Genomic DNA, 27,981 nt, shown 5'->3' on the forward strand with positions numbered 1-27,981 from the left:
GTTGTTTTCCTCTATTTCTTTGCATTGATCGCTGAGGAAGGCTTTCTTATCTTTCTTTGCTATTCTTTGGAACTCTGCATTCAGATGCTTATATCTTTCCTTTTCTCCTTTGCTTTTCACTCCTCTTCTTTTCACAGCTATTTGTAAGGCCTCCTCAGACAGCCATTTTGCTTTTTTGCATTTCTTTTCCATGGGGGTGGTCTTGATCCCTGTCTCCTGTACAATGTCACGAACCTCTGTCCATAGTTCATCAGGCACTCTATCTATCAGATCTAGGCCCTTAAATCTATTTCTCACTTCCACTGTATAATCATAAGGGATTTGATTTAGGTCATACCTGAATGGTCTAGTGGTTTTCCCTACTTTCTTCAATTAAAGTCTGAATTTGGCAATAAGGAGTTCATGATCTGAACCACAGTCAGCTCCCGGTCTTGTTTTTGCTGACTGTATAGAGCTTCTCCATCTTTGGCTGCAAAGAATATAATCAGTCTGATTTCAGTGTTGACCATCTGGTGATGTCCATGTGTAGAGTCTTCTCTTGCGTTGTTGGAAGAGGGTGTTTGCTATGACCAGTGCGTTCTCTTAGCAAAACTCTATTAGCCTTTGCCCTGATTCATTCCATACTCCAAAGCCAAATTTGCCTGTTACTCCAGGTGTTTCTTGACTTCCTACTTTTGTGTTCCAGTCCCCTCTAATGAAAAGGACATCTTTTTTGGGTGTTAGTTCTAAAAGGTTTTGTAGGTCTTCATAGAACCATTCAACTTCAGCTCATTAAAAAAAAGTTAGATGCACCCAAAATTAAATTTTTAAAGATGTGAAAATTTGTGATTATATATATATAATATATAGTCTCATGTTTAATATTCAAAATGTGACTAATGCAGGGCCCTGGTAGCTCAGTGGTAAAGACTCTGCCTGCCAATGCAGGGGACACGGCTTCACTCCCTGTCCAGGGAGATCCCAGATGCTGAGGGACAACTCAGCCCTGCTTAAGCCCTCACCCCTAAAGCCTGGGCTTCATAACAGAATCCACTGCAATGAGAAGCCTACACAACATCATGAAGAGAAGCCCCTCCCTGCCACAACTAGAGAAAGTGTGCACGCAGCAACGAAGACCCAGTGCAGCCATAAACAAATATATCTTTTTTTTTAATGTGACAAATGCAAACAAACAAACAAAAAACTGAGAAGAGTAGCATTACACCAGCTGAAGTTTACTGAGCACTCACAACATCGCATGGTCAGAGCAGGGTTTCCAGCCTTGCCCTCCGACTTCAGACTGAGCCTCTGCCCTTGCTGTCCTCTGACCTCTGGTGCCTCAAAGGTTTCCCATCCCCTTGGGGCATCTGGGGTGGAAGGGCCACAGTGATGCTGTCCCTTCCTACCCATGTGTTTCTACAGCATTGAATGTGTTTATCATCACACATATCACTTCTAGAATCAGGAGAGAAATTAAGATTTAACAATAAGGAAAAACTGTTATTTTTTTCAACCCTCTCAGCCCACCCCTCCGCACATACCTCCCAGTGCTTTGTTAGGGCCGTTTGCCAGTTCAGGGAGGAGTTTCCCCCAAGTGAGGCCTGCAGAGAAGGGAGTCACAGTAAGGAGCTCCTAGGGAAGGATGGAGCCTCCTGAGTACAGGGTCCACTCCAGGAGGCAATGGGAGCAGCCCCCTGCTCTGGGAGAGTGAGATGGAGGCCTTCCAAGGGCCTCTTGGGGCAGGATCAGCTGAGCAAGGGAGTGACAGAGAGCCACACGAGGGGACCAGGAAAGCCTTGTTCCCAGAGGGAAACCCACACGTCTGAACAGAGGCAGGAGGCCTCAGCGGTGGGGTTTGCTTAGTCCAACACTGATACAGTTACCAAAGGCCAAGCCAGTCCCAGACTGCCTTGTGCAGATTTAGAAAACTCCCAGACCTTGCTTCCATAGAGCTCACAGCATCATCAGGAGGATTAAGTGAAACACATTGTATGAAAAGAAAGCAGAACACACAGCAGAAACTGGTGAGGGGTGGGGGCTGTGACCTGGTGCCCGAGTGCCGGAAGGTGGCAGAGCCAGGGCCGAACTCCAAATGTCCCGACTCTCGGCCCAGCACTTATCTCACTCCACCGGGAGGGAGGGGGCAGCCTAGAGCAGGGCCCCAGAAGTCAGAACCAACCCCAAGGGGGTTAAGTTGCCACCCGGGAGGGCGTTTGGGGCCCCCACACAGGTGCCAGCCTGCCATCACCTCTCCCAGCCCTTGCACCGCCCTGTCCAGCCCCCACTGACTCAGACCAGGTGCAGCATCGCTGCCGGGAACCCAGCGCTGGCCCCTTTCTTCGCAGGATTATCTGCAGCGTTTGCCTCCTGGCCATGTGTACCCAGACTTTCTAAGAGGTGTCTGCCGGGAACAGGGAGGCATTCTGCCCCTGACTTTGAGCAGCCATTTGAGATTCCATGAACGTCTCTGTCTGTGGGCACCTGCCTCCAGGAAAAAGGCTCGGAGGCTCGAGGGTCGCCTGTGGTACATCACTCCTTAACCAGCACACAGCCATCTCTTCCTGCTTCAGTCTTTTATCACTAAAAAAGGCAATAATAACTTCTTCAGAGGTTATAAAAACTAAATGGCATAAAACATTTGTTTGGCCTAGAGACAGACAAAAAGAAGGCAGTCAGTGAGTGGTAGCTGTTTGGATCAAAACCTTCATGTTAAAAAAGGAGGCAGAACAGCCCAGGGATAAAGTACACTGGCTTTGGAATCACACCACCTGTGTTCTGGTACAAGCTCCATCAGCTAGTGGCTGTGTGACTTTGGGAAAGTGACTTAACCTCTCTGGATTTCTTCATCTGTAAAGTGGCAATAGAATGACCCTTACTTCATAGGGTGGGTATGAGCACAATATTAGTCAAAGTGTGTTAAAAGCCTAGCTCAGCTCCTGTTGCATTATAAATAATCAATTATGATAGCTGTTAATGTCAGCATTGTGGTCAGTATGTGTGGGCTGTGGTTGCAGGAAGACAGGAGTTGGGGACGCTTTGAGGCTGTCGAGACAGAGGCCAGAGACCTTAGCTTCAGGACCAGCTCTGAAATGAACTCCCGGTGAGACCTGGGACAGCTCACCTGCCCTTTGGGCTGAACCTTTATTTCCTCACTGAAAGGACACAAATAACCCCAAACTCACAACACTGTCTAAAGGCATAGTGTGAACTGGCATTACCACCATCTGAGAAGGGCTCTCTCTAATCCAGCATAAGCTTGTTCTCAAAGTGTGGTCGCCAGCCCAGCAGCACCAGCATCACCAGGAACTTGTTAGACATGTAAATTCCCAGACTCCACACAGACTTGCTGAGTCAGACATTGTAGGAGTGGGGCCCAGCAGTCTGTGTTTTAGCAAGCTCCCCCAGTGATTCTGATGCTCACTCAGGATTGAAAATCATGGCTGTAATGAGTCGGTGAGGTCTTACAGAGTGGAGGCTCAGGCTGGGGTGTGAAAAGACCCCACGTTGGTTGGCAGGGTGGCTCACAGGTACCAACACCGTCACCCCACTTTCAAGGCTCGATATCATCAGGCCCATCTTTGGCTGCCAGTTTCTGTTTCATCTCTTCCAGCAGGGTTTTAGAGCAAGGCTGACCAGCCTATGTGTGAATGAATGAATGTTTGTACTGGGTTGCATTGTTCATGGAAAGAAAAGCACATGCGCCCAACAGAGAAACATGAGTGCCCTGCAGCTGACTCCCACAGCATCCAGGGTGTGTGGAAGGGTCAGAGGTGACTGGAACAGGGAGCAGAGGCCTTGACTGCAAGCCTAAGGTAACCGCTTTGTCCTGCAAACAATATGAGTACCAAGAGGGGTCTTTGTGGAAGACCATGACAGGGTTAGGACTAGGCCTGAGGAAGATCAAAGGTACAGTCTCAAACCTGCCTAGTTCTGGGGGCCCCCACCCTGGATTCCACTCTGGGCTCTGCCACTTACGAGCTGTGGAGCCCTGGGGAAGGTGCTGGAGCTCGCCAGCCTCGCTTTCCTCATGTGTGAGAGGCATGGCAGTACCTCCCTCACTGGGTGGTTGTGAGATGGCTCTGTATCAAATGTGAACCAAAACCTAACAGATCCTGCAACTTAATTCATTTATTAAGGAAAAAAAAAAGCTCTAATGTAAGGCGGCCACCCCCCATTTTTTGGCCAAGTTGACTATAAACACCTCAGGATATCACTGAAACAATCAGATATTCAGTTTATTAATTTAGACCCACATATGCTTAAAAGTATATTTTTGATATATAAAATAATATTGGGCTTCCCTCATAGCTCAGTTGGTAAAGAATCCACCTGCAATGCAGGAGACCTGGGTTCTATCCTTGGGTTGGGAAGATCCCCTGGAGAAGGGAAAGGCTACCCACTCCAGTAAAATAATATATTAACCTAGAAATAAATTTAAATGGATTTTTAAAAACTAAAGTTGGGCTTTTTTCCTCCTCTTTTACCAACTGAACCTGGTAACCATTATAAGCATCTAAAACTAACATGAATGAGATCCTTTCCTGCTGGTAAGACTTCCTAACACAGTATCTTGTTGTTCAGAACAACCTAATATGTCCAAAATAGTATGACCTTCTGAAGACATGGATCCAATGTCATTCCTTCTTTCCTGAGGGGAGTTGCGTGGCATATATGTGGCGTGCCCCACCAGTAGAGCCAGCTGCCATGTGCCCAGGTGACAGCATTGAGTTTGCTCGGAGTCCTGTGTGCCTCAGAATTATCTCATTCCAGGCTCGTCACAGCCCTAGGAGGGAAGCACAGTAATTCACCCCATATTGCAGATGAGGAAACTGAGCCTTTCAGATTCACAAAACTTGCTTAAGGGCCAGAACCGAGCTCATAACACTGCTACCCTTTGTTCTTCCTAAGCTCACAGATAATGCGGAATAATTGGTGACAATTATTCTTTTAATTGCGTATTAATGCAGCAGCTCCCAAGCACTAGTGAATAGGGTTTGGACTTCACTGGGGTCCTCAGCCGAGCTGCCAACAGCAAAGCCATGGCTGGCTGATGGCTTCTCCCTTCCATGGGCAGGTAGGATGCCCATTGATTCCCGATTGGTTTCCAGGCAGCCATTCCCTTGAGTGAGAGGTCTCTTCTCACCCCTGCTCACTGGCGGATCCCCTGTGCAGGGCGGCCCCTCTGCCACGTGGTCTCCAGGGCCCACTGTGTCTTCCTGATGCTCATCACCACTCATTTCTTTCCTCCTCAGTTTAGGAGATAAGAGCGAGTAATTGTCTTTTATAGACACTGTAATGAAGCCTGTCATCACACAAAAGAAGTTTGCTAATAAAATAAATCAAAGCAGCAATGAAAATGAATGGGGAGCAAGCTTTTACAATTAGATTTGTACTTGTCTAGTGGCATGGTGCTTCCAGGGAGACTGGTGCAGAGGAAACGGCACCAAGAAACAAGCTGGCAGAGTGTGTTCAGAAATTCCTTACGGTGGAACTGGGCTCCCTGCGCAGGCACAGGAGCAGAGGCTAGGGAGGGCACGGAGAGGGAGGGAGACAAGAAACAAGAAGGCTGATGCAGAGACGGGCTACAAGATGTCTTCTCAGCGGCCCATCTTTGTCCCCATCCAAATATGACAGGGTCCTGGCCAAATGCGGGTGACCTGCAGAGCCTCTCCCCTCTGCCCCCAGCAGGGCTCTTCTCCTGCCGCTGTGTTACCTGAGGGAGAGAAGAACCCCTCGGGCAGCCAGGCCCGGTGACTATGCCCCACCCACCTGGCCCTGTCATTCTCCTGGTCAGTTTCAGGTTCTGCCACCAAGTCAGTCAGAAAAACGACATCATCTCTTTGAGCTTCACTTTCTCCATCTGGGAAATTGGGCCATAGGATATTTAAAAAAAAATGGTGTTGGGTATATCATTTCAAGGCAGTGGTATTTCTCATCCTTTTGCAAAGAGAAGTGAGTAACACTCATCAGGTTTGCTGTGGCCAGGCATCAAGCTGAGTGCTCTTCACAGCTTGTCTCAGGCCATCTCGGCAGCCTTGCAAGGTAGCAGTGACTCTCATCCCCCAGGTCACGTGGCTGCACTGGTAGCGCTGGCATTAGAAAAGAGTGCCTGCTCATACCACCCCCTCGCTGTGGTTGTTGTGGGCCTTGGGTGGCTGCTGTCCTCTGCAGTAAAGGGAGGGAGATGGGGGGCCTGGAGGTACACAGGTAGGTGCCCTGGGCCAGGAGCTAAACCTGGAGTCCATCTCCCCTGCTCAGAGCAAGTCAGGATATAAGTCGATGCCTCTAGCTTTTAACATGTCCCCAGATGGAAAGTCCCCTGCAGTCTCGGGATCCTGCCAGATAACCACAGGGGGGTGGTGCCCGCTGCGTATGGTGTGTTCTGAGTGGCCAGAGTGTGGTTTGTTTGGTTTTTCTAGGATTTATTTATTTTAATTTTTGGCTGTGGTGGGTCTTCATTGCTGCGTGTGGCCTTGCTCTAACTATGGCAAGCTGGGGCTACTCATTTCTCTTTGCAAAAGGATGAGAAATACAGTCGCCTTGAAACGATGCAGTATTTGCCCTTTCACCCAACATCGTCGTGTTTTTTGTTTTCATATATCCTATGGCCCGATTTCCCAAATGGAGAAAGTGAAGCTCAAAGAGATGACGTCGTTTTTCTGACTGGCTTGGTGGCAGAAGCTGACACTGAAGCCACGCCACGGAAGTGGCTTCTCTTGTTGCAGAGCGCAGGCTGGAGGCACTCGGGCTCAGTAGTGTGGGCTCTCGGGCGCTGGAGCTCTGGCTCAGTAGCTGTGGTGCACAGTCTTCGCTGTTCTGCAGCACGTGAGATCTTCCTGGACCAGGGATCGGACCAGTGGTCCTTGCATTGCAAGGCGGATTCTTAACCACTGGACCACCAGGCAAGCTCCAGAGGGAGTCCTGAGGGGTGAGATGTACCCAGAGCTGCTCAGACCGCTCAGGTGCTCCCAGGGAACTCGGCAGTTGGCAGCAGCTTTCACTGAACAGGTATGCATCTCTCGGAAGGCAGTTTGCATTCTGACTCAGCTGTCAGTGAGTCAGGTCTAGGGCAGGGAAGCCATCATCCAAAACCAGGACTCCTCCTGGGCTCCGGACATCCTGGGAATCTGAGGGCATTTTGGCTGCCTCAGACCTCTCAGTAGATCAAGGTCACCCTCAGGAACCTTCAGGCTGATGGCCAGCGTGGTCAGGGCCAAAGAATCCTGAGGTCACAGCACAGAGAAGGATCCGGAAATCCATCTGCAAAAAGGAAGGCTCCTTGCCAGGCAAAGCCGGAGACACAGCCTTGTTAGCTAATGCAAGTTTAATATGGAGTCGAGAGAGCTGGATGCCAGCCTAGTCAACTGCCCAGAAGACATTCAAAATAGAACAGGGGAAGGCGTGCCCCACCTGCTCCGTGCCGCTCCGCCTCCCGCAAGGTTGGGGCAGCCCAGCGACCCGGGCAGTATCCGCCAGACAAAAGCATTGCTTCCACATCAGTCACTCTGTATAAAGGAAGAGTTATTGTTATTGGATGCTGGCGCCTGATCAATATCTCCTGCTTTGAAAATAAACTTCTTGGCTTGGCCTTGACATTAATCTACCATCAGGAGCCCATTATCTCGAGACCAATGTTCTGTTCTATTGACTTGCTCGATGTTTTTTTCTCCCCCAAGATCAGAATATAATTGCATTTCTCCAAGCAGCATTTCCACTAATTGCAGCCTCATATGTGCCTATCCCCTCATGGGATATGACTATTTCCTTCCCAGGGAGGCTTTCCCTGACAGGTGGGGGTAATGTAATGCAGCATATCCCATCTGTCTGTCCGATGAGTCTGTCCAGTTACCTTGCTTTGGCTTCTGTAGAGTGCACATCACCGTCTGAAAGCGCCTGTATTAGGTACCTACTGCCACAGGAAAAAGTAATCTCAAAGCAGCAGTAGACAGTTATTATCTCAAAGTCGTGGAGAGTCGAGGATTTGGGAGTGGCTGAGTGAGATAGTTCTGCCTGGGTCTGTCATGCAGTTGTGTCAGCCAGGGCTGCAGTCATCTGAAGGCTTGACTGGGGCTGGGGGATCCACTTCTGAGCTGGCTTATTCACGTGGTGGGCAAGTCAGGACTCTTAGCAGGAGACCTCAGCTCCTCACAACCTATGCCTCTCCACGGGGCTGTTTGAGGGTCCTCACAATGTGGCTGCTGGCTGCCCCAAAGCAAGTGATCCCAGGGAGCAAGGTGGAAGCCACAGTGTCCTTCATGGCCATCATTTCTGTAGCATCTTGTTGGTTACACAGTCCTCGGCTCTTTTGGGAGGGAACTGCCTAAGGGTGCAAATACTGGGACACAGAGGTCACTGGGGGGCATCTCCGAGGCTGGCCACCACACTCCGCCTCCGTGAGAGCAGGGGCCTTGGCCAACTTACTCACTGCTGTGCATGCCCAGCACAGTGTTTGGCATGCAGCAAGCACTCCTCAAATATTAGCCGAATGGATGAACCCATCATTGCAGTATCTCACACCGCTGTGACTAGGTGCCAGGTCTTGTGGTAACCTCCTCACCCAAAATACCTCATCCCCTGAGCCTACCTCATTTCATTCTTTACGGATGAGGAAACTGAGCCTCAGAGAAGTTAGGTGCCATCATCCAAGTCACAAAGCTGCATAGTGATTGAGTCAGGATTTGAACCCAGGACCACCAGAAGGGGGTCTGTTTAGGCTGGGCCTCTAAGAGGGTTAACTATACTTGTTAAGAATTCTCATATTTTGCCATCAGACCAAAGTTCCTACTCAGGGGATCTCTGTGATGCCAGTTATGAAGGGACACTCAGGAGCAGCACCAGCTCCCACACTGCAGGCAGCAGTGCCCAGCTGCACAGCTTAGCAAGCCAGCCTGCAGGGGAGTCAGGGCAGGGAGAAAGGCGACTGCTCAGGATGACCCAGCAAGAGGTTTACAGGCCTAAAAGGGAACTCCAGCAGCCAATGCCAAAGTCAGCAAATACACAGCCTAGTCCCTGCCAGCACAAAGTGCAAAGTGATCATCACAGTCCTTCCCATAGAGCCCTCCATGCCCCCTTATAATTCTGACACTTATCCAGAGCTCAGACTCTGGAGTCACCTCAATTCAGTTCTGTTCAGTCACTCAGTCATGTCCGACTCTTTGTGACCCCATGGACTGCAGCGTGCCAGGCCTCCCTGTCCATCACCAACTCCTGGAGTTTACTTAAATTCATGTCCATTGAGTCAGTGATGCCATCCAACCATCTCATCCTCTGTCATCCCCTTCTGTCTTCAGTCTTTCCCAGCATCAGGGTCTTTTCCAATGAGTCAGTTCTTCACATCAGGTGGCCAAAGTATTGGAGTTTCAGCTTCAGCATCAGTCCTTCCAATGAATACTCAGGATTTCCTTTAGGATGGACTGGTTGGATCTCCTTGCCGTCCTAGGGACTCTCAAGAGTTTTCTCCAACACCACAGTTCAAAAGCATCAATTCTTCGGCTCTCAGCTTTCTTCAGAGTCAGCTCAAACTGGGTTTAAATTTCTGGCTCTATACGTGAGTCTGAGTGAACTCCGCGAGTTGGTGATGGACAGGGAGGTCTGGCGTGCTGCGATTCATGGGGTCGCAAAGAGTCAGACACGACTGAGCGACTGAACTGAACTGAACCACATACTAACCCTGTGACCTCAGAGAGGTTTCTTAGCTTCTCTGAGCCTCAGTTTCTTAATCAGTAAAATGGAGCTCCATTACTACCTAATGTTATGGGTTTTCTGATGAGGCTTCCGTGAAGCTGTGCGTGTGAAGCTCACTGCAGAGTGTTTGGCCTGGAGTCAGCACTCAATGCCCTGAGCGGTTTTTGCTCTTGTCATCACTGTGTTTTCCTACATCCCTGGTTCTGTGAATGGGGGCTTTAGGACACAGTCCAAGCTGATGCTTTCTAGGGATGCACGAAGGAACGCTGGCCTTTGAGGAGGCTGTGAACTGGGGGCGGAAATATAATCTCTCACTTCTCATCCCGCAGGTGTGGATGTGTGGAGGTCGCATGGAGGACATTCCCTGCTCCAGGGTGGGCCATATCTACAGGAAGTATGTGCCCTACAAGGTGCCTGCTGGAGTCAGCCTGGCCCGGGTAAGCTGGTAGCTTCTCTAGTGGGTGAGAGGTTGGCCTATGACCATCAGCAGATCAGAGGCACCCCATGCCCTAGGCCTAGTGGTCCCCAGGTGTGAGGATGTGCGCCATCCCCACCCTCCAAGGAATTTCCTCTCGGTCCAGTGGTTGAGACTCCAAGCTTTCACTGCTAAGGGCATAGCTTCAAGCCCTGGTTGGGTAACTAAAATCTCACAAGCCGCACAGCACAGCCAAAATAAATAAATAAGTGAAAAAATTAAAAAACTTACTTAAAGCCCTGCTTAATCACTTATTAGCTCTGTAACCTTGGGAGGCTTGCTCTTAAGCTCTATTTACTCCTCTGCTTCAAGGAAGCTCATTTTTTCCAACTCTTAGCATGGCCAGAAGAATTAAGGAAATAATTCAGTTTGCCAAAGTGTGACCAGGGAGGTGATTTTAGGTGGTAGACATAGGAACATTTTTATTTCCATGTGTTTAAATTATTGTGGATTAGTGTAGGAAATTCATGATTTCACAGACATTGTGACTTAGGACAAAGCTAAAGTTGGTGCCAAGTTAGACTAGTGGTGATTTAAAGAAACATGTTAGATAAAATTTTATATAGGAAGAGCAGCATGTTTGAGAAAGACTGAGATGGTACTTAGAGTTTCTCAGGTGGCACTAGTGATAAAGAACCCACCTGCCAATGCAGGAGACATAAGACATGGGTTCGATCCCTGGGTTGGGAAGACCCCCTGCAGGAGGGCATGGCAACCCACTCCAGTATTCTTGCTTGGAGAATCCCCATGGACAGAGGAGCCTGGTGGGCCACAGTTCATAAGGTCACAAAGAGTCAGACACAACTGAAGCAACTGAGCACGTACATGCATGGGATGGTATTTGAAAGGTCTGGGCACAGTGGTGGTTAATAAATGTTAGTGTCCTCTCCTCATCCCCTCTCCATTTTCATGCCAAAAATTCTATGTTAAACTGTTTTATTGCCTTAAAATGGTTTATATCCATCATCACTCTAATTAGTGGCCATTATCTACAAATGGAAATAGCCAGAAATTTTTATTTATTTTGTATTATTAATATTTCACTAAGCCTTGGAAGAAAAGTTATGACCAACCTAGAGAGCATATTCAAAAGCAGAGACATTACTTTGCCGACTAAGGTCCGTCTCGTCAAGGCTATGGTTTTTCCTGTGGTCACGTATGGATGTGAGAGTTGGACTGTGAAGAAGGCTGAGCGCCGAAGAATTGATGCTTTTGAACTGTGGTGTTGGAGAAGACTCTTGAGAGTCCCTTGGACTACAAGGAGATCCAACCAGTCCATTCTGAAGGAGATCAGCCCTGGGATTTCTTTGGAGGGAATGATGCTGAAGCTGAAACTCCAGTACTTTGGCCACCTGATGCGAAGAGTTGACTCATTTGAAAAGACCTTGATGCTGGGAGGGATTGGGGGCAGGAGGAGAAGGGGACAACAGAGGATGAGATGGTTGGATGGCATCACTGACTCGATGGACGTGAGTCTGAGTGAACTCCGGGAGTTGGTGATGGACAAGGGAGGCCTGGCGTGCTGCGATTCATGGGGTTGCAAAGAGTCGGACACAACTGAGCGACTGAACTGAACTGAAGCCATAGTAATAAATTTTAAAATATTAAGAGTCTTGAAAAAAATCAAGATGACAGCAAAAGAACAATGAAAGCTGGCGGGGTTGGGGGCGGGGGGGCGGTGCGGATCTCAGAGGGTAAAGAGAGCCAGGAGGCTTGGGGGATCTGGAAGGGTCACAGTATAGCTTTGCCTCTTGGAGACCCCCACCCTAACCCTGAAGATCCCTAACAGAGCACCCCCCTTGCCAGCCTGTTTGGCTTCAGCCCATACCGCCTCCTGCCCAGGCCACTGCCTCTCCCTCCCTTGTCACCTGACAGTCAACGATGTGCAGAATTGCAGCCCAGGTCGAAAAAGCCCTTATTCTGCAACTTACAAGGAAGACCAAGACAGTCAGAGGGGCAGTAGTCTTCCCGGATGCTGGGCCGGGCTACTATAGGGACCCGTGACGGAAAAGAGAGCCAGCAGTGCCCTCTAGTGGTTGAAGATTCCAACGACAACCACACCAGCTATCCCTGCTTGGGACAGCCTAGTCCCATGCAGGTGTGAGTTCTAGTTCTGCAGGAGAGGCAGAAATCGCGTTTCCTCTGAAATACTGTTGGCAATTCCAGAAGAAGGTGCCAGGCAGAAAGACCCCAGAGTCTCTCAGTAAGCCCAAGACTGCGACTCTTTCAGCTCCTGGGGACTGTGGGACCATTGAGACACCTCAGACCCCTAAGAAGGACCACTCCCAAACTATCCTTTGCCTGACCGGAGCTGTCATGCCAATATGACTCACCTGGGAAAGACACACCATCACTCCCTGTTTATTGATTCATGGAGGAACAAAAACTTCCTGTGAGCCAGGCCTTGTTCAAAGTTGGCATCTTACATATTTACCTTGCTTAGTTCTCACTTGTTCCCACTCCAGTGTTCTTGCCTGGAGAATCCCAGGGACAGGGGAGCCTGGTGGGCTGCCGTCTATGGAGTCACACAGAGTCGGACACGACTGAAGTGACTTAGTAGTAGTAGTAGTAGTAGTAGTAGTTAGAGATGAGGACAGTGAAATGTAAAGACACAAAGTAACTCGAGCCAGAGTTCAAGCCCACTTAGGTCTGACTGCGGAGAAGGCGATGGCACCCCACTCCAGAATTCTTGCCTGGAAAATCCCATGGACAGAGGAGCCTGGTAGGCTGCAGTCCATGGGGTCGCTAAGAGTAGGACATGACTGAGCGACTTCACTTTCACTTTTCACTTTCATGCACTGGAGAAGGAAATGGCAACCCACTCCAGTGTTCTTGCCTGGAGAATCCCAGGGATGGCGGAGCCTGGTGGGCTGCCATCTATGGGGTCGCACAGAGTCGGACACGACTGAAGCGACTTAGCAGTAGCTGTAGGTCTGACTGGCGCCTGGCACAGAGTGATTGTCATTTAAATAGTGATTGCTATTGTTATTACCAGTATGTGTTGGCATCAGTATTAACAAGGCTGGGAAGTTGATTTCAATGTCTTATCTGAATTCTGTGTTGTAACATTTCAGCTTCTTTTGTTCACCTGTCACTACTGAGTCAATCTATTGGCTTTAAACCAGTTAGCAATCTGCGTGGTGCCAATGTAGGCTGGTAGGACCAAAGGTGCCTCAATCAAGGTCTCCTGACTTTTTATCACAGTATCTAACTATTTTTGCTTAGTTCCAGATCATAATTTACATGTTTTCTCAGTGTTTTATCAACCAGATCCTTCTAGAGCATTATCTCCTAGAACATCATATTGATAGATTTGAGAAGAGATATTCTGAAAGCCCCAAGATAGCCAGATAAAGAGGAAAACCAAAATCTTACTAAAGGTGTACAGACTTGGAAGGCCAAAGAGACGGACAGCAGTAGAGCAGCAATTCAGGGAGAAAGAAGTGGCCACCAGCTTGCCTGCCTTAAGAACCAGTAACCAGTCAGTTTGTTCACTAAATTTGCTAATATCCTTCTCACCTGTGCCTCTGGCCAAGAGGTCTTTGGGAAGACAGTAACAGAAACCCATTCAAGCCCGATGAAACAAAAGTTGACTTTTGTTTAGAGACTTATTCCAAGATTCTGCGCAAAGCTCTGTGATCCAAGCATAAGAAAAGCAAGAGGAGCCTCAGGTAGGACTGGAACCCAGAACTAGAAAGGTGTTGTTCAGTCACTAAGTTGTGTCCAACTCTGCAACCCCATGGACTGTAGCCCACCCAGCTCCTCTGTCTATGGGATTTCCCAGGCAAGAATATTGGAATGGGTTGCCATTGCCTTCTCCAAGAGATCTTCCCAACCAGGGATCAAGGGAGGGTGCTCGATCCCTAGGCTGGGAAGATCCCCTGGAGAAGGGAATAGCTAGCCACTCCAGTATTCTGGCCTGGAGAATTCCATGGACTACACTCCATGGGGTCACAAAGAGTCGGACACGACTGAGCAACTTTCACTTTAGCCCACTAAAATCTCGGAGTCCTTTTCATGACTCTAGCAAGGGGAGAAGTAATAGACATAAATGTAAAGGTCCTTACTTTGGTCCAGTAACTGTATCAAAGCTCAAGATCTGGGAGAAATGACTTACTAAGCCGTCTGGAAAATATAATACTCATTAAAATAGTAATTTAAGTATCAGTTAAAATTAGAATATTATTTGATTTGATCCTTTAAAAAGAACACTGGTGAATTTCAGCACCTTTCCTTGGTCAGTTTAGCCATCCTTACCTGTGGTTGGAGATGGTCCCTCATCAGATAATCAGTGAGCCACAGGACCTGGGTGGAAGACCAGGAAAAGGAGAGTGTTCACATGTGCTGGCCCCTTTAGGCCTTCAGCTTCCTCTCAACATGGTTGCTTTTTATTGTTGTTATTTTGGGGGGTTTTTTAGCAGAAGGTCAGGGGGACTGCACTGCATGGCTTGTGGGATCTTAGTTCCCCAACCAAGGATTGAACATGGGCCCTCAGGACTGAGAGCGTGGAGTCCTAACCACCAAACTGCCAGGGAACTCCCAGGACACAGTTTTAAATTAAACCCAGCCTCTGCCGTGCAAGGGCTTGGCAGGGATAACAATGTTCTTGAATTGATTGCTGACCCACTGTCAACCTCTTCAGCACTCAAAATAAAAACGAGGCGGCAGCAAGAAATTTTGTAGTTTCCTACTCCCAAACTCAGAGCCAGCAAAACTGGGGAGTTTTGGCTTCAATACCAAGGTTTCCCTTCTCCTTACTCAGCAATCAGCAAAGTACTTTTGTGTGACCTGTGAGCTAAGAATAGTTTTTACATTTTTAAGTAGCTTAGGGGAAAAAATATCAAAAGAATAATAATATTTTGTGACACGTGAAAAATCAAATTTCAGTGTCCATAAAGTTTGATCAGAACACAACCACACCCATTCATTTATGCAGTGTCTAGGGCTGCTTTATAGCAACATCAGAGCTGAAACCACATGGTCTGCAATGCCTAAAATGTTTACTGTCTGGCCCTTTACAGAAAACATTTGCCAACTGCAACCTTACCTTCTGCTTCTAGGGCAGTCACTTACATTGAAGTGTGTGTGACTGATGTGCTAACTCACTTTTATTCTTCAGAAGGAAATCTGGATTACAGAAGGGGGAAAATGATATGATAAAGCCTAGAGAATAAAATGGGAGGGGAGCGGTATCCTGGCAACAGCCTGGGCTTGGAGGAAGATGTTTAAGAGCAGGGAAGTTCCCCTGAACTCTGATGTTTTGCTCTTCCAAGCCAAGTAAGAGGTTGTCAGCACGTGGAATCTACACTGCCGGGGGAGTGAGAGATTTTCATCACAGTTACACAGAAGAATTCACTTTTCCTTTCTCTTCCAGTCTACTCATAAACAGGATATTTCCTCACCTCTTGCTGCTTTGACTTGCGAGTAATATGGTTGTCATTCTTTTTATTATGTTTGTGCTTCGTAATAAAGTCGCAGCAACCTTAACACCTCAAAGGATTGTTAAAAATTCTAGCTGCTGAGGGAATTTTACCTCCTGGTTGCAAGTTGTAATTCATTTTTACCAGTCAACTTGGGCAGAACTCTTAGTTGAATGTGACAAAAACCCAACTCAAATTGGGTTAAGCAGAAAGCCAAGTTACTGACCCATGTAAATGGAAAGCTCTGTGCTAGTTCTGGCTTCAGACACGGCTGGATTCTGGAACTAAAAGAATAATGTCTTCCTGGCTCTAACCCTCAGCTCTGCCTCATCCCTCAAGGTTAGGGATGACCTAACCTTGGACGGGGTTTTCAAATGGCTCTGCAGCTCTCCCTGGAATCTTACCCATCGGATCTTACCCAGCAATGCTTCCAGATTTTAATTGGCTTGACCGAGGTCACATGCTCATTCCTGACCAATCCCTATGTCCCCACTATCTATATTCCCATTGGCCAGGCTGGGTCACGTGGCTCTCCTTCAGCCATCTGAAATAAAAGGCAAGGGTGGGTCCCCAAATTCAGTGGGAGGCAATCTCTAGGAAGGAAGGGGCGCAAGGTGGTCAAGAAAACCAGCAGCAGTGTATTTACTCAACCGTAAGCTATAGAGCCCTTAAAATGTTGATTTAAAAAATGGAAATACTGAAGGTTTAAAAACACAGTGTGGCTACAGTCCTTGATAGAACATAAAATAAGAAAGGTTGACCTCAACCTCACAGACCCTTTGCACCCCCTGCCCTCCTTGACCCTACGGAGAGCCTGACCCTTGCACCTGCCGGTCTCCAGAACCTGAAGCGAGTGGCAGAGGTGTGGATGGACGAGTACGCGGAGCACATCTACCAGCGCCGGCCGGAGTACCGCCACCTCTCCGCTGGGGACGTGACTGCCCAGAAAAAGCTCCGTAGCTCCCTGAACTGCAAGAGTTTCAAGTGGTTTATGACCAAGATCGCCTGGGATCTGCCCCAATTCTACCCACCTGTGGAGCCCCCGGCCGCAGCCTGGGGTGAGGTGAGTGTGAAGGCTAGGCCCCGCCACATAAATAGGTCTCGAGTCAAAATGCACGTGCAGGGTCCACAATTTAGAGAAAAAAGTACAACACTGTAAATCAACTATATTTCAATAAAAATTAAAAAAGCAGCATCATCTAGAAAGTGCCAGTAGAGGTATAACCTATAAAACTTGCTCCTTTGTTTCGCTGGTCTGTCTTCTTAGCCTTGGGGTGGTGGTTTTTGTGTGTTCGCTATTTAATGTTACAAGTAGAAAAAAATTAAAACTTTAAATTATTGGCATGAATTTTACTATTCATCTTTATGTTCTGCTGTGCGTGTTTTAAAGGCAAACGCAACATTCAATTTGTGCACAACTGGTGAAATTTCACAATCCATATTTCAGACCTCACCCATGCATATGTGTTTCTTACCAGAGCTGTGGAAACACAGCACAGAACTAACTCAGCTGTATTTATTTCACTTCTTGATAATGTACACATCCTGTCAACACCTTACTGATGAGTGAGAAAGAGCTGAAGGAAAAGGAACTCTAGGTTGCCCCCTCCTTCCCTTTGCTTGTGTGCTATTTGCTGCTGAAGTAGTTGGGTCATCCAGGGAATTAACGCACGAAAGAAAGGACATAGACTTCCTTGGGGGTCCAGTGGTTAAGACTCTGCCTGCCAATGCCAGGGACGCGGTTTTGATCCCTGGTCTGGGAAGGTTCCACATGCTGCAGGGCAAGTAAGACCTCGTGACCCAACTACTGCAGCCCAGGGACCCTAGAGCCTGTGCTCCGCAACAAGAGAAGCCACCACAATGAGAAGCCTGCACACCGCAACGAAGACCCAGTGCAGCCGGAAAGAAAGGACGGACACGATAGGGTTTCCCAGTCCCTCCTGTGTCCTGGACACGTTCCTTGATGAAGCTGAAGCCGGTTCTGGTTGAAAAGGAGGATGTAGCCTCTGGGACAGGCCAGCACCCCCGCTTAGTCACAGCTGTGACACCCTCAGCCCCTAGTTGCTGAGTTTCCATGCCTATGGGGGACCCAGGGACTCTGTGCTACAGGCACTCAGAGATATTGTATGTGAGCTCTGCAGAGAGGAACAGCAGGTGCTCATAGAGTCTGTGTCACCTCTGCCCATGTGCATACTCCGTTATCCCATGAAATTTCACTTACAGGTCCAAAGGTAAGATTATTAGGACATTTAAGACAGTGACCGCAGAGCTTTAAACCAAACATAGACTCTGAGTAAGGAAGCCTGTGCCGCTGCCCTTCTCACACACCCAAGAAGCTGGTCCTGCTGGAGGGGGCAGACAGTCCACCACATCCCGGCTCCTGGGTCTCTGGCAGAGAGGACCACTCAGATGGGTATAAGGGGATTTGTGGAGGGGGCGCATACATATTGAGGCTCCTGTTGTAAGTGACAGAGTCCATTCTAAGGTGGAAAGGGGGGTGACTGCTTCTCATAGAAATCTTGGGTAGCTGTGGCTTCAACTGTGAACTCCTGGATCCAGGGGGTTCAAATGATGTCAGTCTCTTTTTTTCCTACTTAACTGCTTCCTCGTGTGTTGTCCTCATGCCAAAAGTAGCAAGATGGCTCCGGAAACCTTAGGCTGCGAGATCCCCAGCTTGGCCAACCTAGCAGGAGGTGAACACCTCTTTCCCAGTAGAGTCAGTAAAGGTCCAGGATTGAAGTCTTACTCTCGGATCCGCATGAATCACTGTGGCCTTTGGAGGAGGAGGGAACAAGGGTAGGGTGGATGTTCTGGCCACGGGATGGGCCACAACACCCAGGAGAGAAGTGTGCTGGCCTGCAGACGCACCAGGTGTCACTTGTTCAGCCAATTAGAGGGACCTTTCCCCGCTAAGCCCTCTGCCAGCACCACCCCCGCCACCGACACCAGCGCGAGTTTTCTAGATGAGGTGCCTCTTGATTTCCCTCGTGAAGCTCTTCATTTCTTTGCCACCTCATTGGCTTTCTCCCCCATGTTAGTTCAGGTCCTCCGGGAGGCAGGCACCAAGAGGGGATTAGGCGAGCAAGAAACTTACTGGGGCGTCGCCCGCGAGAAGTGAGCAGGGAGGTAAGGAGAGCTGCCAGACTGGCAGGCTGCCCTCTGGAAGAGGAGAGGAAAAGAAGGAGAGTGGCGGGGAGGAAGCCCCAGCCGCAAGTGAGGCTTTGAGGAATTCTGGCTGTGTTAATGAGCAGTCTTCAGCCAAATCACCTGCCAGAGGAGTCCGCCTCCCCGGGGGACAGGCCTGCCTCTCTCCAAGGGGAGCGTGGCGGGTGCAGCTCACAGCAGCGGGGCGGCGAGACTGCCTGTAGCTGGGCACTGGAGCGGGCCTTTCCCTGGCCCCTGCGTCACACGAGCAGCCGCATCTGTGAGGTGGGAGCTAAGCGATGTGACGCCGGCAGCTAGCACAGTGGCCTGCCTGCCATCCATGCTGGCTGACCAGCGCAGGCTGAGGCCCCTGAACTCACAGGGCGTCCTCACCTTCCTTAGTGAGACTCTGTTCCTCTTTGGAGCCCTCCCATTCACCTGCCCTAAGGCCCGAGAGCAAAGACCCCACACCTTTTCTAAAGTGGTCTTCAACGTATAGCCTCTGCATCACCTGGAATGAGGGTAAAATTTGATTCCTGGACCTGCTGGGTCAAATTCTCTGGGAGAGGAGGCAGGAGTCCTCCTCTTCACAACCCCTCCCTCCAGGCCCCAGCCCCACCCCCGGACTCTACTCGCTCTAATTCAAAGCAAGGTTGAGTGGCGCTGCTCTCCATGTTCCCTTATTAACAGGTTCTGTCCTACCCACCAGTCCAGTGCGAACTTCATTAGGAGAATTCGGAGTTCAGCCCACTGATATCCTCTCCCTTGCCTCCCTCCTCCCGCCCCAGCAGGGGCCCCACTGGATATCTTCAAGCACCTCACTGGTCCTCTTTTTGCTTCCTTCTCATCCAGATCCGCAATGTGGGCACAGGGCTGTGTGCAGACACGAAGCATGGGGCCCTGGGCTCCCCACTGAGGCTAGAGAGCTGCATCCGGGGCCGCGGGGAGGCCGCCTGGAACAACATGCAGGTAGGGGCTGTTCCTCGGACCGGCTGCTAGGTTCCCTGTGCCGTCATAAGCCTGCAGTGCTCATGTGGTGGGCTGGCAGGGAGAGGCCCAGGCAATGATGAGGGACAGGTCAGCACAAGGGACATGTTATACGAGCCTACTGGACACTTTGGAAAGAGGAATCCTGCACTTTGGTCTGGACTGTTGGTTAAAAGTGACAGACACTTGGCCCGAATGGCTGTCAACAGAGTTTCTGGCTCACGTCACTGAAGTCTAGATGATGTCATCAGGGTCTCTCCAGGGCCCCAGCTCTGCTTCCCTCTCGGCTTCATTCTTAGGCTGACTTGTCTTCCCAAGTGGTGGCAGAGGTAACCACCAGCAGCTCTAGGCGGCCAGCCACCCGGTGAAAAGGCATGTCCCTTCCAAGAGTTCCAGAAAAGCCCTGGGGCCCTCACATGCTGGGTTTCCTGACCCAGCAATGATGGAGGTATGACACAGTCCTCTTAGTGACCTGGGTCATAGGCCCCTCCTGGGCCCTAGGGTATGGTCATCCTCACTCGAAAAATAGGGTGACACAGGGGAGAGGGTTGGTCCCCAAAGGATCTCCCAAAGGGTATAATCCGAAGAGTGAGGAGTGCAAGCCCACCATGTAGGACATGCCTCTCACAGGAAACTGCACATAGCTTCCCCTCGTCCCTTCCCAGGTTCACCCCATTGTTAACTCACACGGCATCCATTGAATTTTGTTTCAAAGACACATGGTTTATAGTCTCCCTGCTGTGGATTTTCTGGCATTTGGAAAGTGTACACTGATACAAGCCTACAAGGTGGGTCCTCTGTAAAAACAGAACTCAGGAGGGCTGTGCAGCGTACACACTGAGAATGCACAGCACCACCTCCTCTCAGCATACACACTGAGCATGCACGGTGCCAGCCCCCGGAATGTGTGATGCCCTCCCCCATCCTTTCTTGAAAACCATTCTTACTAGATAATGGCTGTCACTGACTAAGGGCTTCCCAGGTGGCACTTGTGGTAAAGAATCTGCCTGCCAGTGCAGGAGATGCAAGAGACTCAGGGTCAGGAAGATTCCCTGGAGGAGGGCGTGACAACCCACTCCAGTATTCTTGCCTGGAGAATTCCATGGACAGAGGACCCTGACGGGACAGTCCATGGAGTCACAACAAGTCGGACACAACTGAGCAAGTATGAGCCCACATGCTCATCAGTTAATTCTTCTGAATTCTCCACAGCCCTGTATGGCTGCTCCTTGATCCTGGGGCTGCAAGAGAGACCAGGAGAAATACAGGGCCTGGATGGAACAGGCCTAGGCAGCTCAGCTTCAGAACAACTCCCCTTGCAGTGGAGAGTCCACATGAAGACAGGCTTCACTCAGACTAACTGCAGAATGTGCCTGGGGTGTGGGTATGCTGGCCTCCACCGTGAGGCGGGGAGCGTAGCAGCCCAGTTGCCCCACTGGGATCTGTGTCCCGTGGAGCCCACAGCCACTCTGAGTGATGAACTCTAGTGAGCCGGAAAAGGAAGAAATGCAAGTCTAAGCTACAGCTCCTGACCTGGAGGAGGCCTGGGAAGTCAACATTCAAGGAGAAGTAACTGGCTAACCCCACCACCACCACCACTGCAATGCGCACCTCTGGCTGAGATGGAATAACAAGGACTTGGTTTACCCTTCTACCCAAAGCATCCAAAGAAATGGACAAAATATGTGAAACAACTGTTTTCAGGAGAGCCGATGTCAACCCTTGAAAGACAGTGACCCTTGGAAGACAGGGAGCCGACAGGCATGATGGTTGTCCCGGCTTCCTTTCTTGAGAGAGTTCCTAGTCCACAAGTCAGGGAGGGAGAAGCCCAGGGGAGCCAGGCACACGCCCTGAGTTGAGGAGGCAGCGCAGAGAGTGCAGGAGGTCAAGGTGGCTAGAATTCACAAAATTAAATCCTGGAGGCTTGGAGAGAGCCAGACATGGATTATGTCTGAGATTTACAGAGGGCCCCCTGCATATTCAGCAGAGTACTGGTGTGTGTGAGGAAACTCCGGGGGCTGGACAAAGAACCACCTGAGAGGATTCATGTGGAAAGGTGGACGGGACCTAGACTAGCCAAAAAAATTTTCAAAAGAAATACAAAGTTAAAGGACTGATTTCAACATATATTGTTAAAGTGTCACTGATTAAAGCAGGGCCATATTGACGTAAAGAGAGAATAGAGACTCCAAAAATAGATCCATGCATGTATGGACAGCACACTCTTAAAGATGTTCAAGGGAAATTAATTCAGTGCAATATTTTTTGCACTATATTTTCAACAAATAGTGCATATCCATGTGCAAAAACAGTTTTTTCAATAAATACATTATACTATATATAAAAATTAACTCAAAAATGGGTCATTGACTTAAACATAAAACTGAAACCAAAATACTTTGGAAGAAAACACAGGCGAAAGTGTTCCTTGGTAACCCAAGCAATGATTTCTTAGATACAACACCAAAAGAGAATTGATGAAACAAAAAAATTGATAGATTGGACTTCTTCAAAATGAGAAAATTCTGTTCTTAAAAGACACCGTTGAGAAAATAGGAAGATGAGCCACAGACTAAGAGAACATGTTTACAAAGCATATATCTGATAACAATTTTAAATGTTTGTGAGTGAGTGAGAGTCGCTCAGTCGTGTCTGACTCTTTGCGAACCCATGAACTATACAGTCCATGGAGTTCTCCAGGCCAGAATACTGGAGTGGGTAGCCAATCCCTTCTCCAGATCTTCCCAACCGAGGGTTAGAACCCAGGTCTCCCATATTGCAGGCGGATTCTTTACCAGTTGAGCCACCAGGGAAATGTTTAGAGTATAAAATTTCTCAAAACTCAGTAAGAAAATAAGCAATTCAGTTTAAAAATGGGCAAAAGATGTGTAGAGATTTTAGTGAAGAAGTCGTACTGGTCAGCAAAGAAGCACATCAAAAATGCTTAACTTAATAGTTATTAGAGAAATGGAAATTAAAATTATAACCTATTAGAAAGACCAACCATACCAAGGGTTGGCAAGGATGTAGATGAATTGGAACCATACACTGCTGGTAAGAATGTGACTGGTACAGCCACTTTGGAAAACAGTTGGGTAGTTTCTTGGAAAGTTACACATTGATGTATCTTGTGATCCAGCCATCCCTCTTCAAGGGGTTCATCCAAGAGAGAAGAAATTATGTCCATGTCCTTACAATGGCTTGTACACACGTGTTCATAGCAGCTCTAAGACTCTTGAGAGTCCCTTGGACTACAAAGAGATCCAACCAGTCCATCCTAAAGGAGATCAGTCCTGAGTGTTCACTGGAAGGACTGATGTTGAAGCTGAAACTCCAACACTTTGGATGCCTGATTTGAAGAGCTGACTCCTTTGAAAAGACCTTGATGCTGGGAAAGATTGAAGGCAGGAGGAGAAGGGGATGACAGAGGATGAGATGGTTGGATGGCATCACTGACTCAATGGACATGAGTTTGGGTAAACTCCGGGAGTTGGTAATGGACAGGGAGGCCTGGCATGCTGTGATCCATGGGGTCACAAAGAGTCAGACATGACTGAGTGACTGAAGTGAACTATTTGAAAACACCAAAACTAGAAACAACCCTGGAGAAGGCAAAGGCAACCCACTCCAGTACTCTTGCCTGGAAAATCCCATGGATGGAGGAGCCTGGTGGACTGCAGTCCATGGGGTCGCTAAGATTGGTCAGACACGACTGAGCGACTTCACTTTCACTTTTCACTGTCATGCACTGGAGAAGGAAATGGCAACCCACGCCAGTGTTCTTGCCTGGAGAATCCCAGGGACAGCGGAGCCTGGTGGGCTGCCATCTATGGGGTCACACAGAGTCGGACATGACTGAAGCAACTTAGCAGCAGCAGCAGCAGAAACCACCCACATGTTCAACAACAGGTATATCAAGTACCATGCAGTGAATGAATATAGCTCGGCAATAACAAGGAATGAACTGTTGATAAATGCTGTTGTTATAATGTGATTAAATCTCAACAGAATTGTGTTGTTTAAGAAATCAAAAAAAAAAAATCCATACTGTCTGATTCTTTTTATATAAAATTCTAGAAATTGTGAGCGCCTCTTTCATGAAAAACAAAGGAGTTTCCTAGGGGCGTGGGGAGGGATAGAAGGAAAAGATCACACAGGGCAGGAGGGTACCTTTAGGGTGATGGATATGTTCACTACCTTGATGACAGTGATGATGATGGCAGTTTGACAGGTATAAGCTATGTCAAAATGTTTCAAGCTGAGCACTTAAAATGTGTGCAGTTTATTGCATGCCAATTATTCAGTAAAGCTCCTGGGGAAAACAAAAAAGTTTATCAGCCTATATAATATGTGAACCTGGTTTGGATCTTAATTCAAACAGACTGACTCTGAAAAGAAATGTGTAAGGCAATCTGAAAACGTATGAACTTGAGCTGTTTGATGACACTGAGAACCTTGTGGTCGCTTTTCACTGTTATCAGGGCACTTACTGAAGTCATGACACCTGACATGGTAAGATGTCCAGAATTTGCTTCAAAAGAATGTGGGGGTGGGGGATATGGTGCAGAGGCAGCGCTAACAAGATTCGTTGTGATTTAGTAATCATTGAAGCTGGGTCGTTGGGACAGGCATCATCAATATACTTTTTATATATAATATTTTTTTATTTTACCCTAAATATAAAAATTATCATTTCAACATGTAATTAAAGGTATTTTTTCCTTTAAACGCAGCTTTATTTTGGGGGTGAGACTACCTTTTGCTTTAACCAATGAAAATCTAGCAGTTGTCACTTGCTGTAAAATAGACACTGAATTTTGGAGACGTGAGGATAAATATTTTTATATCAGTATACAGTTTTCTGAACCCCTGTGTTTAAAATTTCCTGTAATTGCAAAAGAAGAGACCCCCAGCTTTGCTTTGCTGTCCGCATCATGGCGTCCTGTGCATGCAGGTCTTCACCTTCACCTGGAGAGAAGACATCCGACCCGGAGACCCCCAGCACACCAAGAAGTTCTGCTTTGATGCCGTCTCCCACACCAGCCCCGTCACCCTCTACGACTGCCACAGCATGAAGGGCAACCAGCTGTGGAAGTACCGCAAAGTAAGACAGGGTGTGGAGGGGGGTGGACAGGGGAGCCTGCTTGACTTAAAAAAAAAAAATGTGCCTCCCCTCTTCTCTCCAGAGACCCCTCCCTCATGCATTTGTTACACAAACTTCCCTGACTCTCCTGTCATCAAGAGAAATCAGAAATCCAGCTTTAGTATCTTTTTTTTTCTTTTTCTATTATTTTTAATTTTTTTAAAATTCAGCTTTAGAATCTTAAATGTTGGCAATTGAGTCTTTTTTTTTTTTTAAACCACCTTGAGAGCAAATGAAATTTAACTGGAGATAGGCATGATTAGGGTCCCAGCCCAGAAGTGGCATACATCAGTTTTGTCCTCATCCCAGCGGGCACTGCTCAGGCACATGGCAAGACCAACCTCAAGGGAGGTGAGCAGTGTCCACTGTGTGGTGGGGAGGAGAGCCAGGCAGGCCGGCGAGCCCCAGCCCCATCCCCTCGCTGGTATCACTGCTGCTTGGGCTCATTTCCCCATTACGGCCCGGCTGACCACCTGCCTGTTTCACAGGACCAGACCTTATACCACCCCGTCAGCGGCAGTTGCATGGACTGCAGTGAAAGTGACCACAGGATCTTCATGAACACCTGCAACCCCTCCTCTCCCACCCAGCAGTGGCTGTTTGAACACACCAACTCCACAGTCTTGGAAAAATTCAATAGCAACTGAGCCCTCACGTTGCCACAGTGAGCCTGGCGGGGTCCCCTCCAGCACTCCCTGCAGCCTCCCTCTCCAGAGGAAGGCGGGGCTGCCAGGGCTCCCCCATTCTGTACAAGGTGCTGGCCAGCCAGGTCAAGGCAGAGGGGGCTCTTGAAGCTGGCCTGGGTGTCCACCCAGCCCTGCAGGCCCCAAATGGTGGAGGCATGGAGAACAGACCCCACAAGAGGCCCCACTCCAGAGCAGAGCCCACTGCATCCCTGGCGGCGGCATGGAAACCCAGGAGAGCCTTTTCACCCCACCACCACGTTCCCTTGAGCAGTACGTGGAAGGAATGCCAGGGTAGCCCTTGGCCACCCGAAACAGAGTCCTCCAAGCCTGCCTGACATTCAGCTGGCTCATCCATGATGGTCCTTTAGTGAGAGAGAGAGGCAAGTTGTGTCTGTAGGCGCCAACTTTAAGCAACAGTGCCACTCATCAGCAACAGAAGGACAAGAGTCTTTCTCAGGGCCATTGGGTTCAGCCTTTTCATTTTGGCCCCAGCTTGGGATAACTGCAGTTACTCCCCGGCATCTGTTCCTTGTCCTGACCCAAGGAGATGAGGTAGAAGCCGTGCCTGGGGCCCTCCGAGTGTTCAGTGCTGGCCGCCAGCCAGCTGTCAGGTGGGGCAGAAGCGTGGCCCTCCTGTGCCATGGTGGACAGCCCTGGTGTCTGCCCTGGCTCTCGGGGTGCTCAAGATGCCCAGATCAGTGCTCTCCAGGCTCAAGGACAGTCCGGCCACCAGCTTTTCAGGACTGGGTTTCAGAGGGCCTTGAGTCTGTGGCACAGGCATAGTAGAAGACCTCCAAACTAGAAATTCTGCTTGAATTTCCCCCATCAGCGCTTCCGTCTCTCTCTCTCTCCCTTCTCCCTCCCTCGGGCAGCTGCCTGTCTCAACAGAAGAGCAGAAGTGTGACGTGCTGGCCTCACAAAGTCCGGAGGCCACCGAGGTGGACTGCAGGCAGGTTGCCTAGCCCGGACTCCTTGTGGTTCTGGTTCTCATATTGAATTCTAGAATTTTTAAAGAACTGTGTACTTGGGTCACAAACTAGAGTACCACATAGGATTCTGGTATTCTAGCATCCAATATGGATTTCTGGAATGCTGTGATTGAAGGAACCAGTCAACTGTAAAATCTTCAAGGCAGCCCCTAGCCTAGAAACAATCTGTGAAGTCCAAGGTTGGTGGTGTTGGGGGACAGGTAGGGGATCCCACGTCCATCCGCTCATACCAGAGACCTGGGTGTGACACAGTCGTCAGCCCAGGCCGGAAGCTGTGCCAGCCCCGCCACGGTCACGGCTGCAGTGAACACCCCAGTGTCCCACAAACAGATATGCAGTCCGCTCCATGACGGCCCTCTGTATTTACCTTTTGCTTTGTTAATTATGTGTCAGACTCCCAGAGGGCTCCCAAACTAATAGGAAGTGTTTCTCTAACCAGCCTGCCACCCACTGAGTCAGAAATGGAGATTGCAGTCTACAGCCCGTTGCTCCCGCCAGCTAGCCCAGGAAGTCTTTAAATCGGTGTTCAGTTAGAGTCGAGCTTCTCGATTGTGTTATTTGCCAGTGAAATAACTGAGACATAAATCTGGGAGCAGAGCCACGGATCTGCCTTTGAGATGCTGGCTGATCTCGTCAGTTATCTGAGGAGGGAAGTGAACTCTCCCAGCCACCACCACCCCGATGAAGCGTGCAGCGGGCAAAGCGTCGCTTCCACCTTCTGCCTCAGCACAGCTCCCACTCTGGCCACCTGTCTGCAGGAGAGGCAGCCCCGTGCTTACAAAGCTTGCTTGTCCGTCCCTGGTGTCTTTTCCAAGTGAGTGCTACACCTTTTAGCAGTGGCCCTCTTTAGGAAGGAGTCAAAAGATGCGGCCCCTTCCAGAATCTCGGAAAGCAAGAGTGTTGTAATTTGGGAGAATTGAGGTAGGATTCATCATCAGAAAGTAATGCAGCGTTATTAAAATGAAAACTGTGCCTTTTAAAAAGAAAAACATGCAAACGTACAGCCAATCCCTAAACTTGAATCATTTCCTAGTGCCTTGCTAGATGTAAAGGGGCAGGGTCGGGGTGGGGGGGGACATTTTTGGTGATGTGTGCAATCCCTGTTGGATGAGTGTGTGTTTCCTAATGTCTGATTTCAAGCAGGAGGCGTTGGGCCTAGAGCAGGATCTGAAACAGCAGTGCCCACCAAGGGCCAGAGGGCCAGGTGTTATTGCATTCAATGAGAGTAACACCCTGAATTTAAAGGGCGACTGGATGGCTCTTTTAATCCATGGCCAAGAAGGGTCTCAGCCACTCCTGGGAGGGGGGCCTGTTTGGAAGCCACGGCTGCAGCCCCCACCCCACCCCCAGCAATTAGGTTTGCAATAGGTCCCACTCCAGCAGGTGACACTGTTCTTGGCAAGACCAGGGCGCATGTGGAAAGCAGGAGCAGCAGCAGGCAGTGTTCATGTGTCCGCTTTTCTGTCCTTTGGTT

General features: G+C 49.0%; 1 protein-coding gene across 1 annotated transcript in view; it reads left to right on the forward strand.

Annotated features, from left to right (window-relative positions):
• GALNT10 (polypeptide N-acetylgalactosaminyltransferase 10) overlaps nucleotides 1–27,535 on the forward strand; it is a 229,587-nt gene extending 202,052 nt beyond the window's left edge. The window contains exons 8-12 of the mRNA XM_052643077.1: nucleotides 9,993–10,100; nucleotides 16,400–16,621; nucleotides 19,555–19,671; nucleotides 24,644–24,793; nucleotides 25,321–27,535. Coding sequence (XP_052499037.1) covers nucleotides 9,993–10,100; nucleotides 16,400–16,621; nucleotides 19,555–19,671; nucleotides 24,644–24,793; nucleotides 25,321–25,479 — 756 coding nt within the window. The 3' untranslated portion in view covers nucleotides 25,480–27,535. The remainder of the gene's footprint in view (nucleotides 1–9,992; nucleotides 10,101–16,399; nucleotides 16,622–19,554; nucleotides 19,672–24,643; nucleotides 24,794–25,320) is intronic.
• Nucleotides 27,536–27,981: the final 446 nt, after the last annotated feature.

This window comes from Budorcas taxicolor, chromosome 7 (assembly GCF_023091745.1).
Source record: "Budorcas taxicolor isolate Tak-1 chromosome 7, Takin1.1, whole genome shotgun sequence".
NCBI classification, from domain to species: Eukaryota; Metazoa; Chordata; class Mammalia; order Artiodactyla; family Bovidae; genus Budorcas; species Budorcas taxicolor.